Source organism: Odontesthes bonariensis, chromosome 3 (genome assembly GCF_027942865.1).
Source record: "Odontesthes bonariensis isolate fOdoBon6 chromosome 3, fOdoBon6.hap1, whole genome shotgun sequence".
Taxonomy (NCBI): Eukaryota; Metazoa; Chordata; class Actinopteri; order Atheriniformes; family Atherinopsidae; genus Odontesthes; species Odontesthes bonariensis.
In genome coordinates, this window is record NC_134508.1 from 4,461,077 (window position 1) to 4,477,260 (window position 16,184).

The 16,184-nt window shown below is 48.6% G+C and overlaps 1 protein-coding gene across 2 annotated transcripts in view; it reads left to right on the forward strand.

The window, feature by feature from the left end:
• Positions 1-15,775, forward strand: part of dag1 (dystroglycan 1) — a 60,634-nt gene extending 44,859 nt beyond the window's left edge. For both annotated transcript variants that reach the window (XM_075460111.1, XM_075460112.1), the window contains exons 3-4: positions 9,786-10,250; positions 10,781-15,775. In XM_075460111.1, the coding sequence (XP_075316226.1) occupies positions 9,786-10,250; positions 10,781-12,607 (2,292 nt within the window). In that variant the 3' untranslated portion in view covers positions 12,608-15,775. The remainder of the gene's footprint in view (positions 1-9,785; positions 10,251-10,780) is intronic.
• Positions 15,776-16,184: the final 409 nt, after the last annotated feature.

Sequence of the window (16,184 nt, forward strand, 5' to 3'; positions counted from 1 at the left end):
TCCATAGCCTCATTACCACAATTACCAGTGTAATTAGCTGATTGGCTGATGGGTTTGCTGGCAGGCAGGCTTACTCTGTCCTTTCCTTTCTTTTCCCCACTCTTCACTAACTAACGCCAGCTGAAAAAGTCTTTTAAAAAATAGGAACATTTCTGTAATTTGTGTAACAGACAGAAGATTACAGAGAGGGTCCTCGACGCTGACCCCTGTCTAATTGCTCCTCCCACCGCCACGCCTCCACTCTCCGTCTTTGTCGTCTGTCTCAGATGACAAACCGTTTATCTGGTAAAACGCTGTCATGTTTTTAGGTTCGGCCATCATCAGTACTGTTCAGAAGTGACCCGGGCTCAGGGTTCTGTTGGGGGGAGGTGCACCACCTGCTGCACCTGTCTGACTGACTGGAAGTTGGGGCTCAGCAAGGAAAACTGCTTCCAGAGTAGCAGCAGATCATTTGGCTGCTGTTGGCACAGACGTTTTCAGGGATGTAGTCGGGTTTCTTCATCAGTAGGTGTGCAGCAGTGTCCGCGGTGCAGGGGTCCAGAGCATTACATTACATTACGGTCATTTTGCAGACGCTTTTATCCAAAGCGACTTACAATAAGTGTGTTCCACATCGGTAGGCAAAAGAACTTCAGGTCACAAGAAATCATAAGTGCATTTCCTTCCAAAACCAAACAGCTACGAGCATAACTAGTGCTAGAGTAAGTGCAGTGAGTTAGGTACCGAGATAAATGGGAAGACAATTTAGGAAACCAAGACAATTTAGGAAACAAATAAGTGCGTAAGGAGCTAGGACGAAACAGGTGATGTCCTCAGAGGGCGGATCTGGGTAGTGTTTCCTGAAGAGATGGTTTGCAGCCTGCGGCAAAAGATGCTCAGCGACTCAGCTGTCCTGACATCAGTCGGAGATCGTTCCACCCCGAGATGTCTGCCAGGCACGCAGCAATGCCTCCACTTGGGTGTCAGAAGGGGGAAAAGACAGAATCAGCTGAGTGTCATCTGCATAGCAGTGGTAGGAAAAGTTATGGGAGTGGATGATAGAACCAAGAGATGATGTGTAGAGGGAGAAAAGAAGAGGACCCAAGACCGAACCTTGGGGAACCCCAGTGGTGAGCCTACGTGACAGAGGAGATAGAGTTAGCTCGAGCAGTTTGGAGTGACTCAGTTACTGCTAGGAGGGCTTGAACCCGGACTGGTGGAGGTAAGAGGACAGTTGTTCCCCCTCCCACAGATGAACGGGCAGAGCACAGAGCCCGCCTGCTTCATCAGTTCCATCAGAGCCTCTGCTCGGCCCTTTCTTAAAGACCACCTCAGTTCAGTCTGGTGTCCTGATAAAGTTCCAGGCTTCTGTAAGGCGATTCAAAGTGCTTTACAGATACGTTAAAACAGTAGAAATAAAAAAGAAAGAAATAAGAACAATAGAAACAATCAGCAGTTAAAAAAAGTGATTAAGTTTTGAAACTCAAGCTTCAGATTTGGAGCTTTATTCAAACGCAGCTGAAAATAGGTGTGTCTTCAGCCTGGACTTAAACACACTGAGTGTTTCAGCTGATCTGAGGCTTTCTGGGAGTTTGTTCCAGACATGTGGAGCATAGAAGCTGAATGCAGCTTCTCCATGTCTGGTTCTGACTCTGGGAACTGATAGAAGACCGGATCCAGATGACCTGAGGGGTCTGGAAGGTTCATACTGGGTCAGGAGGTCACTGATGTGTTCTGGTCCTGGACCATTCAGAGCTTTATAGAGCAGCATCAGAGCTTTAAAGTCTATCCTCTGATGGACAGGCAGCCAGTGTAAAGACCTCAGAGCTGGACTGATGGGGTCCACTTCTTTGGTCTCAGTGAGGACTCGAGCAGCAGAGTTCTGAATGAGCTACAGTTTTTAGGTAGACCTGTAAAGATGCTGTTACAGTAATCAAGAGAAATAAGAAGCAGCAGAACCTTCTGACCGATCTGATGATGGATGAGAATGTCCCAAACTAACCCTAACCCTAACCGTACCCTAACCCTAACCTAACCCAGTGATAAAGTGTGACAATGATGCTGTTAGGAGACATTAGCTTGCTGTTGGGGTGGGCCGTCCCCCTCGGGGGGCATTTTGCTGGGAAAACTAACTTTCTCTTCTCCGTCCTGACCCTTCCTCTCAGTGCGCAGGAATCTCCTCTTTCCCTTTCTTCCTTTCTTCTGCATCAGCAGCTACAAGCCAAGAAACAGTGTTTTCTCTTCCTGCTCCTCTGTAATTTTCTCCTTTTGCTAAATGTCTTCCACATTTTCTCAGTGCTGGCTTCAGAACCACAGCTAGCCTCTCTCAGGCTCTCTCTCAGACTCTCGATCGTCTTCCTCTCAGCATTTTTAAAAATGTTTTTCACAGAGCAGCTCAGGAGCTGTTAGCTGGCAGGGCAGCAGTGGAAAAAGTGGTATTAAGGGAGCAGCAGGAGGAGGGAGGAGGCTGTCCAGAGATAAAAACACCAGAACATATGAGTCACCCGCGCTGCGAGCTCGCCTGCCGCGACGGGCTGCTGGCACCGCGGCGACGGTGGCCGTGTTGCTATGTAATTAAACGTACAGCAGGCGAGGCTTTCTGATTCATACGTTCCAAATTACACGCTCCCACAGATTCATTCATAGTTTGGTGTTTTACGTGGAAAACATTCTCCAGTAGAAAACTGTTCGGCTGCTGGTATCAGTCAGCAGTGGATCTCCACCTTCGGTTCCCGTGGTTACCGCCCGGCCGCCGGCCTGCGACCCCGACAGAGCAGCAGGACAGGACATCACCTCGTGTTTGATCCGGTTCAGCAGCTCACACCTGGTTCAGATGTCTAAAATCTGTTTGAAAAGAGGCTCGCCGTGTCGCCTCATCTTCCGGTGACGCTCCGGCGTCTCGTCTGCAGGCCGCCGCTGCGCCCGGCATCTTCGCCCGTCAGTCAGCGTCTCTCATTATCCCCGAGCGGCGTGCCTAAGATTTAATGGTTTGTGTCAGAGCTGCAGCTGGTTAACGGGATGAAAATAGCTGATGTTTTATTCACATGACAGAACGTCTGATGATGAGGCCTTTTCTCCGTGTCTCAGCAGAAATGACGGGAGCTTAACTTTGGACGACGTGTGTTTAATTGTCCGTTCTTCCCTTCCATTGTTGACGTGTCAGAGAGGATTTAGCAGAGCTGTGATTGGCCCACGGCTCCGTCTTCACTGTCCTGATGACTGTGGATCATTCGGCTCTTTCAGAGCTCAGACTGAGGCCAACGCATCGAACGGTCAGCTTTAAAGGCTCTCAGGGTTTCCAGAGGGTCTCACTTCCGAGAGCATCGGGCAGCCGGCAGATGTTGGGCTGCTTGAAGTGTGTTCTTCCTTCTGAGGAAGATGTGTGTGTGTTTTCCGCTTTCTGCAGGTTCACACGCTCGTTCCTTCCTTCGCTCTGAGACTTTAGAAACTGGCTCGTCGTCCCTGAAGCTGGAACGGAACAACGAGCAGCTTCTGTCGGCCGCTGAGTAGGGGTGGGCGATATGTATCGTTTGCGAAATTATCGTGAATGTTGTTTTGGCGATGAGTAATTTATTTTTATTTTTTTTCAATCGCCAAAAATCAATAAAGTGCGGCGCCAGTGGTCCTCTGCCCTTACCACGCCCTGCTTTGAACGCTCTAATTTTTTCAAAGTAAACGCTTCGGACCCCGCGGGACACTCAGCTGAGAGCATCGAGGGGGCGCCGAGAGGCAGGGGCTGGGACAGCGAGAGGCAGGGGCTGGGACAGCGAGAGGCCGGGGCTGGGACAGCGAGAGGCCGGGGCTGGGACAGCGAGAGGCCGGGGCTGGGACAGACGGCAGCTCGCCTCGCGGCGGACCGTCAGCTCGATCCCGAGATCCAACTACGAGCTTTTGCACTGCAGCAACTTTAAGACGCGCTATTGGAGCTGGAATTACCGCGGCTGCTGGCACCAGACTTGCCCTTCAATTGATCCTCGTTAAAGGATTTAAAGTGTCCTGTATTGTTATTTTTCGTCACTACCTCCCCGAGTCGGGTAATTTGCGCGCCTGCTGCCTTCCTTGGATGTGGTAGCCGTTTCTCAGGCTCCCTCTCCGGAGGGAGAAGTAGCCTGAGAAACGGCTCGAGGTTATCAGTCACCAAAGCGGCCGGGGCACCCCGAGAGGCACCCCGCATGGGTTTTAGGTCTAATAAATGCACGCATCCCCGAAGGTCAGCGCTCGTTTTGCATGTATTCGCTCTAGAATTGCCACAGTTATCCAAGTAACGGTAGAGTGATCAAAGGAACCATAACTGATTTAATGAGCCATTCGCAGTTTCACTGTACCGGCCGTGTGTGCTTAGACTTGCATGCTTGTGTTCATTTTATTGTGATCTTAACGCAAGTTTTAATTTTTTTTTTAAATATCGTCAAAATATCTTTATCGTGAAAATCCTTAAAAATATCGAGATATTTTTTTTTTGCCCATATCGCCCACCCCTACCGCTGAGTGGCTGTAAACTCTGAGCTTTAGGAGTGTTGATGCAGGCCGGGTGACGGTGCACCACCCTGCGGGCCGGGTGACGGTGCACCTCCCTGCGGGCCGGGTGACGGTGCACCACCCTGCGGGCCGGGTGACGGTGCACCGCCCTGCGGGCGGTGCAACTGAGCTGCTCTCCACCTTCATGCTTTAATGAGGCTTCGGTTGTGACACCGTTGTTGGGAAGCCAGCAGCAGCCCAGCGCGCCTTCTTTCTGGAACCGTGGCTCTTTGACATTTCACCTTCCCACAATGGAGCCATTTATAGAAACGGCCCGTTTTTCCTGGAACGTTCTCCATCTCTGGGATCTCCCATTCAGCTGCGTTATATATCCAGTGAAAATCTTTTGTTTGGCCTGGAGGTGGGACGGTTCTCGGCTCTGACTCTGTGGATGGCAGCACAGTGAAGTCCCAGGCCGGTCCTGTGGGCCGGTCCTGTGGGCCGGTCCTGTGGGCCGGTCCTGTGGGCCGGTCCTGTGGGCCGGTCCTTGTGGGCCGGTCCTTGTGGGCCGGTCCTTGTGGGCCGGTCTTTGAGGGCCGGTCCTTGTGGGCCGGTCCTTGTGGGCCGGTCCTGTGGGCCGGTCCTTTAGGCCTTCACTCCTCTTCTTATTGTTTCCACACAGCTCTTCTCTTTCTATGACCTCCCCCTCAGATGTATCTGGGCCTGTAAAGCAGAATGACCTCTTCCAGGGGCCAGTTTAAGGAGGCTTCAGTCTGGATGAGCCATTACTCAGTTTGACCCACAGGGAGGCTTTCCATTTGAAACTCCCGACCCGAACCCTGTTCACACCGGATGTATCGACGCGTTTACTTTGTGCCGTCTTTGCTGGACTCAAACTTCGGGTTTAGTTTGGTGGAAATGAAACGGCTTTCTGAGCGTCTCTTCTTCTTCTCTCCTGGACTGCAGCCGTGTGAACGTGCCTGCTGGGAAAAAAATGGATTTCCACTCGTAAACATCCCAAAGAGCCTCTCTTTCTGTAGCTCCTCCACCTGTCTGTCCGTCCATTCTCACTGTTTCCTCTGGAAACACTCGGCCATGCCAGCTCTTCATGTCACTTCTCACATGCTCATCACTCCCCTCTTGTTTTCTCCTTGTCCTCCTCCATCATCCCATCCCTCTTTCTCTCCTGATGCACCTACTCGTCTCTCCTCGCCTGATCTGTCCTGCTAACAATGGCCTCCTTTCTCCCTGTTCTTTTGCAGCAACAATGAGCTGCCTTCTCTCACCACCAACAGACTTCACGCCTTCTTCTTAACATCTCTGTTCAGGGGGCGCTCATCTTTTCCTTCACTCTTCGTCTCCTTCCCTCGTCCGGCTGACTTTTCTCTTGAAACCTCTGTTTGTTAGGAGTCCTGCTTCTTTGGTATGAACCATACTGCATCATTAGTTCATCAGATGACACGCTCCCTCTTTTAACCAAATTAATTCTTAAGAGCTCAAAGGACCTGAATGGAAAAATTCACAAAACTTAAGGATGGTGAAACACTCTTCTACAAATATGAGCAATTCCATCCGTCCATCTTTTATACCCGCTTAGTCCAACTTAGTGGAGCCTGTCCCAGTGGTCATTGGGCGAGAGGCGGGGTTCACCTGGAATGGTCGCCACTCCATCACTCAGTGGGGTCACATGGCACTGAAAGGATCAGATAATTTGCTAAATTACAATCAGACTGAGTTATTAAGTGCATGTAGACACCTTAATCTGACTAAGAATTGGATCGGATGGGATTCAGACCCCGAGATAACTGGGTTGAAAGTCACTTTAAACCTGCTTGTAGACGCTGAAGCACGTGGTGAATCAGACTTTGCGTTCTGCGCATGCTCCAGATGTTTTCCCGGGGTCGTGACCCGGAAGTCAAAGGAGACGATATTCCTGTTGTTGTCGCCGTCAGAAAGAAACAAACAACGCGATGGAGAATGCTCCGTTGGGCATCGAGTTTGTGCAACAAGCAGCTCATCACAGAGCAAATGTAGAGGGACGTAGCTTCATCTGGCTCTGCGTTCTCCATCTTTCTCCAACGCCTGAGTTTGTTGTTGTTGTTGGTGGTGAAGAGGTCAACAGGAAGTGGCTCTATTAGCAACAGTTGGAATGGGTACAGCGCCACCTATCATACCGGGGTATGACACGCTTTGTGCCTCTGATCCCATTCATTCACCGCCATATATCCAAGGATATATCCAAGGGGGATGTAACTCTGTAACGCTGTAACTTTAAGCAGCTGAGGAGGCAGCGGGGTTAGGGCAGCCATGCAGAGTGAAACGAGGGCGATGCCAGTGATACGCGATAACGTCTCCAAGTGTTTCATGCCTGTCGCTCATGCGGACTTCAAAAATAGGTTTCCGCTGCAATTTGCTGCCCGTCAGTGCGGCTTATAGCGCCGATAGTCATGGTGGCTTTGTGGCTGACGTGTCACGGAGGAAAAAAAGATGATGAAAGAAACCCAAACTTTGATGAGATTATCATTCATTTCCTTTTAATTAACAGTCTTTGAAGTGGGGTTGAAACAGAAGGGGGGCTGCTTCATAAAGCCTCCGTCTCTCTCTGCCGTCAGCATGAACGCCAGCTGCAGTGACCGTCCTCCCCCTGAAAGGGGAGCCGGGGTTTCAGTGCGTTTTGGAGGTGAACAGGACGTGATTTCCCTGTCGTAAAGTTCCTGAAAAGGAATTTAACTGGAGCTCTGAGACATTATCACACAGCTCGGAATAAATTGACTTTGATTGTTGATTTTTTTCTTCCCTAAATTGCCCTTGCCACCACCCTAACAGCTTCCCAGAAAGTAGTTTAGTCCCGTTCGTTCTTGCCGCCCACCCCTGCAGGAAAGGCTCCAGAAGGGCGGCCGTTCCCCGGCTGTTTGGGGGGGGGGGGAGCTTGAGAGCAAAGGGTGACCTTTAACTCCTGTGCACTGAAATAAAGATGGGCCAGGTATTTTTCCTGCTCTTTTAGGGCGGGGGGAGCAGTGTTGGGCTCCTGTAGGACTGTAAAAGGCTGTGTTGTGTTTTTATTTCACCCTTTTCTGAGCCAGCAGTGTCTGCAGACACTGGTCCCATCACTGGAAACTCCCATTTCCAGATGATTCATTTCATTTAGTTAAAGCTTGTGATGTGTTTGCCTTCTCTAATGTGGGACCTGAGTTATGAAACGATCATTAGTGTCCTCTGAGGGTGCAGATGTAGTCATTTACAGAGCAGCTCGCCCGTCCTTCATCGCGGCAAAGCTTCAAATGCAGAAGACGGATTCTTTTCTTTTTACAGCCAGATGTTTGCCATCATCTCTGTCAGTTAACCAGTGATGAGTGCTAACTGCAGCAGTCCTGCATGTTTCCTGTAACCAGGACTCGAGATGAACAGAATGTAACGTCTTTATAATAAGCAGAGGTAACAAACTGCAGCCATACAGCGAAGGAAGGAAGTCAGAGAGCATCTCAAACTGCTGTTAAACGGTTATTTACTGTTATTTTTCACTTTTATCCTGCACACTGAGTGCTTCATCCCAAAAAAATATCTTTTCCACTGTAACCCATTTCGGGTGGACCTCAAAGTGCTGTTAAACGGTTCAATCTTTCCTTCAGAAGTTACAGTTATTAACTGTTATTTTTTTACTTTTGTGCTGCACACTGAGTGCCTCATCCCTTTTCAAGTGGACCTTCATAATGTTCATGGAACAAAGCTGGGACTCTGGAAAGCGTTTCCCCGGGCCTCTGGAACGCGTTTCCCCGGGGCTCTGGAAAGCGTTTCCCCGGGGCTCTGGAAAGCGTTTCCCCGGGACTCTGGAAAGCGTTTCCCCGGGACTCTGGAAAGCGTTTCCCCGGGGCTCTGGAAAGCGTTTCCTGGGACTCTGGAAAGCGTTTCCCTGGGACTCTGGAAAGCGTTTCCCTGGGACTCTGGAAAGCGTTTCCCCGGGACTCTGGAAAGCGTTTCCCCGGGACTCTGGAAAGCGTTTCCCCGGGACTCTGGAAAGCGTTTCCCCGGGACTCTGGAAAGCGTTTCCCCGGGACTCTGGAAAGCGTTTCCCCGGGACTCTGGAAAGCGTTTCCCCGGGGCTCTGGAAAGCGTTTCCCCGGGGCTCTGGAAAGCGTTTCCCCGGGACTCTGGAAAGCGTTTCCCCGGGACTCTGGAAAGCGTTTCCCCGGGGCTCTGGAAAGCGTTTCCCCGGGACTCTGGAAAGCGTTTCCCCAGGGCTCTGGAAAGCGTTTCCCCAGGACTCTGGAAAGAGATCCCAGTATTCACTAGAAGACGCTCACCTCTGCAGGTGTGGAGCGGTCGACTGTTGCCGGGGAAGCTCTCGGTGATGTGTGGGCGGCCTCGTGTCTGCTGTGTCTGGTGGAAACTCAGCTTTGCATGTCTGGACCTGTGCGTCCTTCCTTTGTGTCTGAATGCTTCAGAGTGTGTTCTCCTGATGGAGCCTGTTGGCTGGTTATAGCATTAATGACGTGTCCAGGGAACACTGCTGCTGCATAATTTATGAACCAGGATTTATTTGCCGCTGAATGAACTTGTGGGGGTGGTTGGGGGGGTTGTTCTAGTTTTTTTATTTATTTGTGCGCTGTTACTCCCCTGCGATCCCTTTCTCCCCATCGACCTCCCGCCAGGGGGACGTCCCCCAGCTGAATAACTGGCAGAATCATTTTAATGGAGCTTTGGTTAAATTACAATTCAAAGCGCTGCTTTTAAGTGTGCAAAGGGGAAGAGTACGGTGTTGACAAGTTTATCTGTATGGCACAATCCGACAACAAGGTGATTCAAAGTGCTTTACAGAGACATTAAAACAGTAGAAATAAAAAGCATGATTTAAATTTTAAACAAAAAAGAAAAATAAGAACAACAGATAAAATCAGATAAAATCAGGAGTTAAAATGTGATTAAGTTTTGAAACTCAAGCTTCAGATTAAACACACTGAGTGTTTCAGCTGATCTGAGGCTTTCTGGGAGTTTGTTCCAGACATGTGGAGCATAGAAGCTGAATGCAGCTCCTCCATGTCTGGTTCTGACTCTGGGAACTGATAGAAGACCAGATCCAGATGACCTGAGGGGTCTGGAAGGTTCATACTGGGTCAGGAGGTCACTGATGTATTCTGGTCCTGGACGATTCAGAGCTTTATAGACCAGCATCAGAGCTTTATAAGCAGATGCATCCCTGTAAGGGGCCATAAGTGACCAATCGTCTGGTTTTTGCTCTTGAATCTGATAAATTGTTTAACAATCATCTCTAAAGTCTCTACCAGTTGTGCATCTCAGAGCTCTGTCTATTGGAACATCTGTTGACCAGCTGTCTGTTATTTATCACTCAGATCGCAGAGATGGGGAAGGATTCCCTCCCGGCCTGGCTGCACTGGGATGCCAGCAGCAGAATCCTGCAGGGTCTACCTTTGGAGGAGGATAAAGGAGTCCACTACATCTCCGTATCCGTCGCCAACCACACAAAAGCCTCCTCCTCTTCTTCAGAGGTGTTCTCCATTGAGGTCCACCCTGAAGACCACTTGGATACAGATTCTGCCCAGCTGCTGTCCAACCAAGCTTCCGCTGAGGTGGAGGTCCAGCCGCTGATGTGCGGCAACGAGGAGCCGGTCACGGTGCTGACTGTGATCCTCGATGCCGATTTGACTAAGATGAGCTCGGAGCAGAGGGTGGAGCTCCTGGATAGCATGAGGAGCTTCTCTGGGGTGGGACTCCAGCATATGAAAATGCTCCCCGTGGTCAACAATAGGCTGTTTGACATGTCAGCGTTCATGGCTGGGCCTGGAAATGCCAAAAAGGTGAGTAAAGTATAAATGGGTAATGGGTATGCACTGGAAAAAATGCCCCTCCAAAAATAAGTAAAAAAACAACAAATAAAAGAAGTTTTTGCTTGAAATAAGCAAAACAATCTGCCAATGGAACTAGTGAAAATCGGCTTGTCAAGATTTCTTGAAATAAGATGTGATATTTGGGACTTTTGAGATAAAAGTGATCTTGAAATTAGCTTAAAAACCTCTTCAAATGTAAAAAAAAAACTTGTTTCATATGATATGTGACTCAAAACAATTTGTTTTCAAGACTTTTTCATTTAACAAGATATTCCAGATGTATTGTCTTCAAACACGTCCCTATATCTGGCTGAAATAGTACTTGTTAGGTAGTTGTGTCTTATATTAAGTGTAATGAGATATTTTGACTAGAAATGAGAAAAATATACTTGGTAAAACTTAGATTTTTTCCAGTGTGAGTGAGTATTAGTGGATGAATTTCAGTGAATTGTCTAACTGTGGAGGTATAATCTCATGAAGAATGTTGTTTATCTTCTCAGGTGGTGGAGAATGGCGCTCTATTGTCATGGAAGCTTGGCTGTTCGCTCGATCAGAGCACAGTTCCTAATATAAACAGTGTCCAGGGTCCTGCAAAAGAAGGCACCATGTCCGCGAAGCTGGGATACCCTGTGGTGGGGTGGCACATTGCCAACAAGAAGCCCCATATCCCTAAGCGGGTGAGGCGGCAGCTGAACAACACTCCGACACCTGTCCTGACGCTGCCTCCTCCAACGACGATAATAGAGCCACCAGTGAGGATTATCCCCACCCTCTCCTCCCCCTCTCTGGCTGCACCAACTGAAAGCTCTGCTCCCCCAGTGAGAGGCCCAGTTCCCCTTCCCGGAAAGCCTACAATCAGAATCCGCGACCCTATCGCCCACACCCCAACGATGGGACCTCCTCAGCCAACAAGAGTGATGGAGACCAGTAGCACCATTCCCATCCAGCCAACCATGACCAGACCTACTTACGTGGAAGCCACTGCCACACCGTCTACAACTACCACAAAACCCCCAAAGAGGAAGAAACCTAAAACCACTCCGGTGCCCAGAGAGCCATCCAGAACCTCCACAGCCAAGCCACCTGGGCGCACCACTCCATCATCTGGTGTCATTCCGGATCCATACAATGAAAAGCCTGTCTTGAGGAACCAAATTGACCTGGTCAGTGCATTGGTGGGCACCTATTTTGAAGTTAAGATCCCCTCTGATACATTCTTTGATAAAGAGGATGGAACAACAGACAAGCTGCGACTCACTTTGAGACAAAACCACAATGAAGTGGTTGGAGAGGGATCCTGGATCCAGTTCAATACCACCAGCCAACTCCTCTACGGCCTGCCGGACGTTCAGAATGTGGGTAAACACGAATACTTCATGCAGGCCACAGACAAAGGTGGCCTCAGTGCGATTGATGCTATTGTGGTCCGTGTGAACCGCTGGCCTTCCAATGACAAAACCCCCGTAGTTTTCACGGTCCGCCTCGACGGAGAGCCTCGATCGATAACAAATGACCTCCACAAGAAGATCCTTTTGGTTAAGAAGCTGGCCTATGCACTCGGGGACCGCAACAGCAGCACAGTGAGCTTAAGGAATATCACCAAAGGGTCTATCGTGGTAGAGTGGACGAACACCAGCCTCCCGCAGCACCCGTGTCCAAAGGAACAGCTCGCTGTGATGAGCAGGACCCTTGCCGATGCTAATGGAAGACCCTCACAGACCTTTCGGTATGCCATGGAGCCTGAATTCAGACCACTGGAAGTCAAGGTGAAGGGAAGAGCGAGCTGCCGGACGTATTCTTTCATCCCACCAGCAGAGATCGAAATCCCAGAACCTCCAGCAGTCACGCCTGGTCTGGGATCCAGCCGACATAGCACAGACGACGTCTACCTTCACACAGTCATCCCTGCGGTGGTGGTGGCGGCGATTTTGTTGATAGCTGGAATCATCGCCATGATCTGCTACAGGAAGAAGAGAAAGGGCAAGCTCACCATCGAGGACCAGGCCACCTTCATCAAAAAGGGTGTGCCCATCATCTTTGCAGATGAACTCGATGACTCCAAGCCTCCTCCATCCTCCAGTATGCCCTTGATTCTCCAGGAGGAGAAGCCCCCTCTCCCTCCCCCTGAGTACCCCAACATGGCCACACCAGAGACCACCCCCCTCAACCAGGAGCTGTTGGGGGAGTACACCGCTTTGCGAGACGAGGACCCCAATGCGCCTCCCTATCAGCCGCCACCTCCCTTCACCACTCCCATGGAGGGCAAGGGCTCCCGTCCCAAGAACATGACCCCCTACAGATCTCCACCCCCTTATGTGCCACCCTAAGACTTGTTCGACCCTCCCCTGAAAGGGTGTGTGTTGGGGAGGGGGGTAGTCTGAGGAACTGTGATGGTTTCCATTCTGGTGTTTGTCTGTCTGGACATTTACAGGGAGAGATGACAAGAGGTGCTAAAGTACACAACAGCTACAGGGGACTTTGGTTTGGGACTCTGGTTTGGGAGGGGGAGAAGTGGGTTGGGTGGGGCTTTACAGGGGGCAGATGGGGTGGTTGGTCGAAACAGCTGGGAGGGACTACTGTTTTTAGTGGTAGCCCAGCTACTACGGTGGCCTAAGACAAACAAATTGTTGTCACACTGGGCTTTTGGTTTGACCAGTTGGTCAGAAGCAACAATCGGGAGGAAATGCTCTCCTTTTCCCAGGATTTAGTTTTTTTCTCAGATTTGGATACTGAATTCTACGTTCTTTTTTTTCTTCCTTTTTAACCCGAGACTCGTTTATTTTTCTCTGGACTCGAAGCGTTTGCCTAACAACCCTTCTTCTATCTTGCTTTTAAACGACACGAGAAGAAGACGGTGAACTGTCATCAGACCCACTGGAAGCAACGACTCGTGTTTTTAAAGCGGGGAGTGAGATTCCGAGTACAAGAAAAGCTGCCACAAGGATTTCAGATCAGCCCTGCAGACGACACGAGAATCGGAGGCTGAGATGTGTGTGTGTGTGTGTGTGTGAACAAGTGCGTGTGTTTATTCAGATTCAATACGGTTTGCCTTTTAACACTAGTTGTCTGTTTCTATCCTTATTCACAATGTCTAGTAAAGCTGAGAATAACAAGGTAGCCTAAAAAAAAAGATTTAGAAATGAGTAATAAATAATTTGTTTGTTTTAAAACTCACTGTATATCTGGAAGGATTTCTGATAGATTGTTATATTTTTCTGGTGGTGGAAGAAAATGGGATAAAAGGGGGGAGTGTCCTCCCTAAAATAACCTGCAGGAGATTTTTATTCGTGTTTTTTGTATGACACCAGTATCTCAGTTGGATGATAGCTCCGCCTCCCTCCCAGGTCCCATCAGGAGAAATCTTTGGAGGCTCAGTAAGGCTGACGCGAGGAGACTTCATCGTTCATCAATCATTTACATGTCAACATTTGATTTAAACGTTTATAATTTTGTGTTTTTCAGTTTAGTAACTTGAAGTTAACATAACGTGTGTAATACTGTGGAATGCCATTTTAATCATCCTGAGGATAAACTGCGCGGTTATGGGTGTTTTATAAAACTATGGCTGCGAAATAAATCCTGTTACAGAAAAGAATGAAGTAAATATAAATGTAAATGTTTTTTAAAACAGTATTTTCAGAAGAAAATTTTGCTTTTTCGGGTAGTTTTTTCCATCTCTAACTCATCTATATTTATATTTATTTATTCATACGTAGGTTCATTCATTACATAAATCTATTTAATTACATTTATTGTGTAAAGTGGCATTCCACAGTATACAGGCTCTGTCATTTCTCCACACGGTGTTCTACACCTCTGCGTTTTATTTTGGACGAAGGATAATTATTCTTTTATGTAACGAGGCAGTTCTCTCCGGTCTCTTGAGAACGTCCCAGTGGGAACTGTGAAGATGTCCGTTTTTCTCTCCGGTCTTTAGAGAACGTCCCAGTGGGAACTGTAGAGATGTCCGTTCTTCTCTCCGGTCTCTTGAGAACGTCCCAGTGGGAACTGTAGAGATGTCCGTTCTTCTCTCCGGTCTTTAGAGAACGTCCCAGTGGGAACTGTAGAGATGTTCGTTCTTCTTTCCGGTCTTTATAGAACGTCCCAGTGGGAACTGTAGAGATGTCCGTTCTTCTCTCCGGTCTTTATAGAACGTCCCAGTGGGAACTGTAGAGATGTCCGTTCTTCTCTCCGGTCTTTATAGAACGTCCCAGTGGGAACTGTAGAGATGTCCGTTCTTCTCTCCGGTCTCTTGAGAACGTCCCAGTGGGAACTGTAGAGATGTCCGTTCTTCTCTCCGGTCTTTAGAGAACGTCCCAGTGGGAACTGTAGAGATGTTCGTTCTTCTTTCCGGTCTTTATAGAACGTCCCAGTGGGAACTGTAGAGATGTCCGTTCTTCTCTCCGGTCTTTATAGAACGTCCCAGTGGGAACTGTAGAGATGTCCGTTCTTCTCTCCGGTCTTTATAGAACGTCCCAGTGGGAACTGTAGAGATGTCCGTTCTTCTCTCCGGTCTCTTGAGAACGTCCCAGTGGGAACTGTAGAGATGTCCGTTTTTCTCTCCGGTCTCTTGAGAACGTCCCAGTGGGAACTGTAGAGATGTCCATTCTTCTCTCCGGTCTTTAGAGAACGTCCCAGTGGGAACTGTAGAGATGTCCGTTCTTCTCTCCGGTCTTTAGAGAACGTCCCAGTAGGAACTGTAGAGATGTCCGTTTTTCTTTCCGGTCTTTAGAGAACATCCCAGTGGCAACTGTAGAGATGTTCGTTCTTCTCTCCGGTCTTTAGAGAACGTCCCAGTGGGAACTGTAAAGATGTTCGTTCTTCTCTCCGGTCTTTAGAGAACGTCCCAGTGGGAACTGTAAAGATGTTCGTTCTTCTCTCCGGTCTTTAGAGAACGTCCCAGTGGGAACTGTAAAGATGTTCGTATTTTAGGGGACACCAGCGATTGTGGCTGAGATTCACGAGGAAGGAAGAACCTTGAATTTCCAGTAATGAGCTCACTGAGAAACAGTCGATGAAAATCTCCTAAAGTGTTTTTTAAATATGATCACAAAGTTTTTAATGCAGCCTGGAAGGGTTTGACTTTTAAAGGAAACACAATTAATGATTAGTCTTCGGTGATTTGTAAAATTTTAGCCTAGAAGTTGAGTTATGATTGAGTTACGTACACTTTTTCTTTCCTTGTCATGGGTCACACTTGGCTTTTATTTAGTGTGTGTGTTTGCATTTCAAGATGTATCTCCCACAAAGATGGAATGACCCATATTTTATGTAATCACAAATTTTATTTTTACATCCTTATATGTTTGATGATGAGTTTCAACTGAGAGTGACCCTTTGCAATAATAAAGTACGGCGGCTCGGTGACTGGTCGATGCAGGCTCACGCGACTGACTCGTATTGTCACGATTTGTTGGTTTTCACGGGATGCCAAGGCTTTTTTGCTTATCAAGTGTGCATTGTAATAATAAAACCAACTGGTACCTTAAACAAAACCATCACCTCTTGGTCATTCTTGATTCCGACTCTCGTCTGTCCTTGCAGGTTCTGTTGGGAGTTTTCTGTCCATGAAAATGTCTAGCGGTCCTCGATCAAACCCTGATGTGCAGTGCAGCTTTTCACCTCGCCTTGAATTGATAAATCAGCCTGAAGTCCACAGGAGGTTTTCCCCTCCTGGACGGCTTGCTGCCTGGCAGCTTTCTAAGTGTTTTTGGGGTTGTACTGCCGCCCTTTGCCGCCGCATTATTCTGCCTCTGAATGACCAGAAAGACAATTCGGTTTGAAAGCTCGGCCCATTAAAAAGGCAACGTGTGACAACAGTCTCTCCACACATTGCATACAAATGACCTGGATTGATTACGTAGAATATTGATTAGATGCAAACCGTTTGGCAGCTCTGTTGCA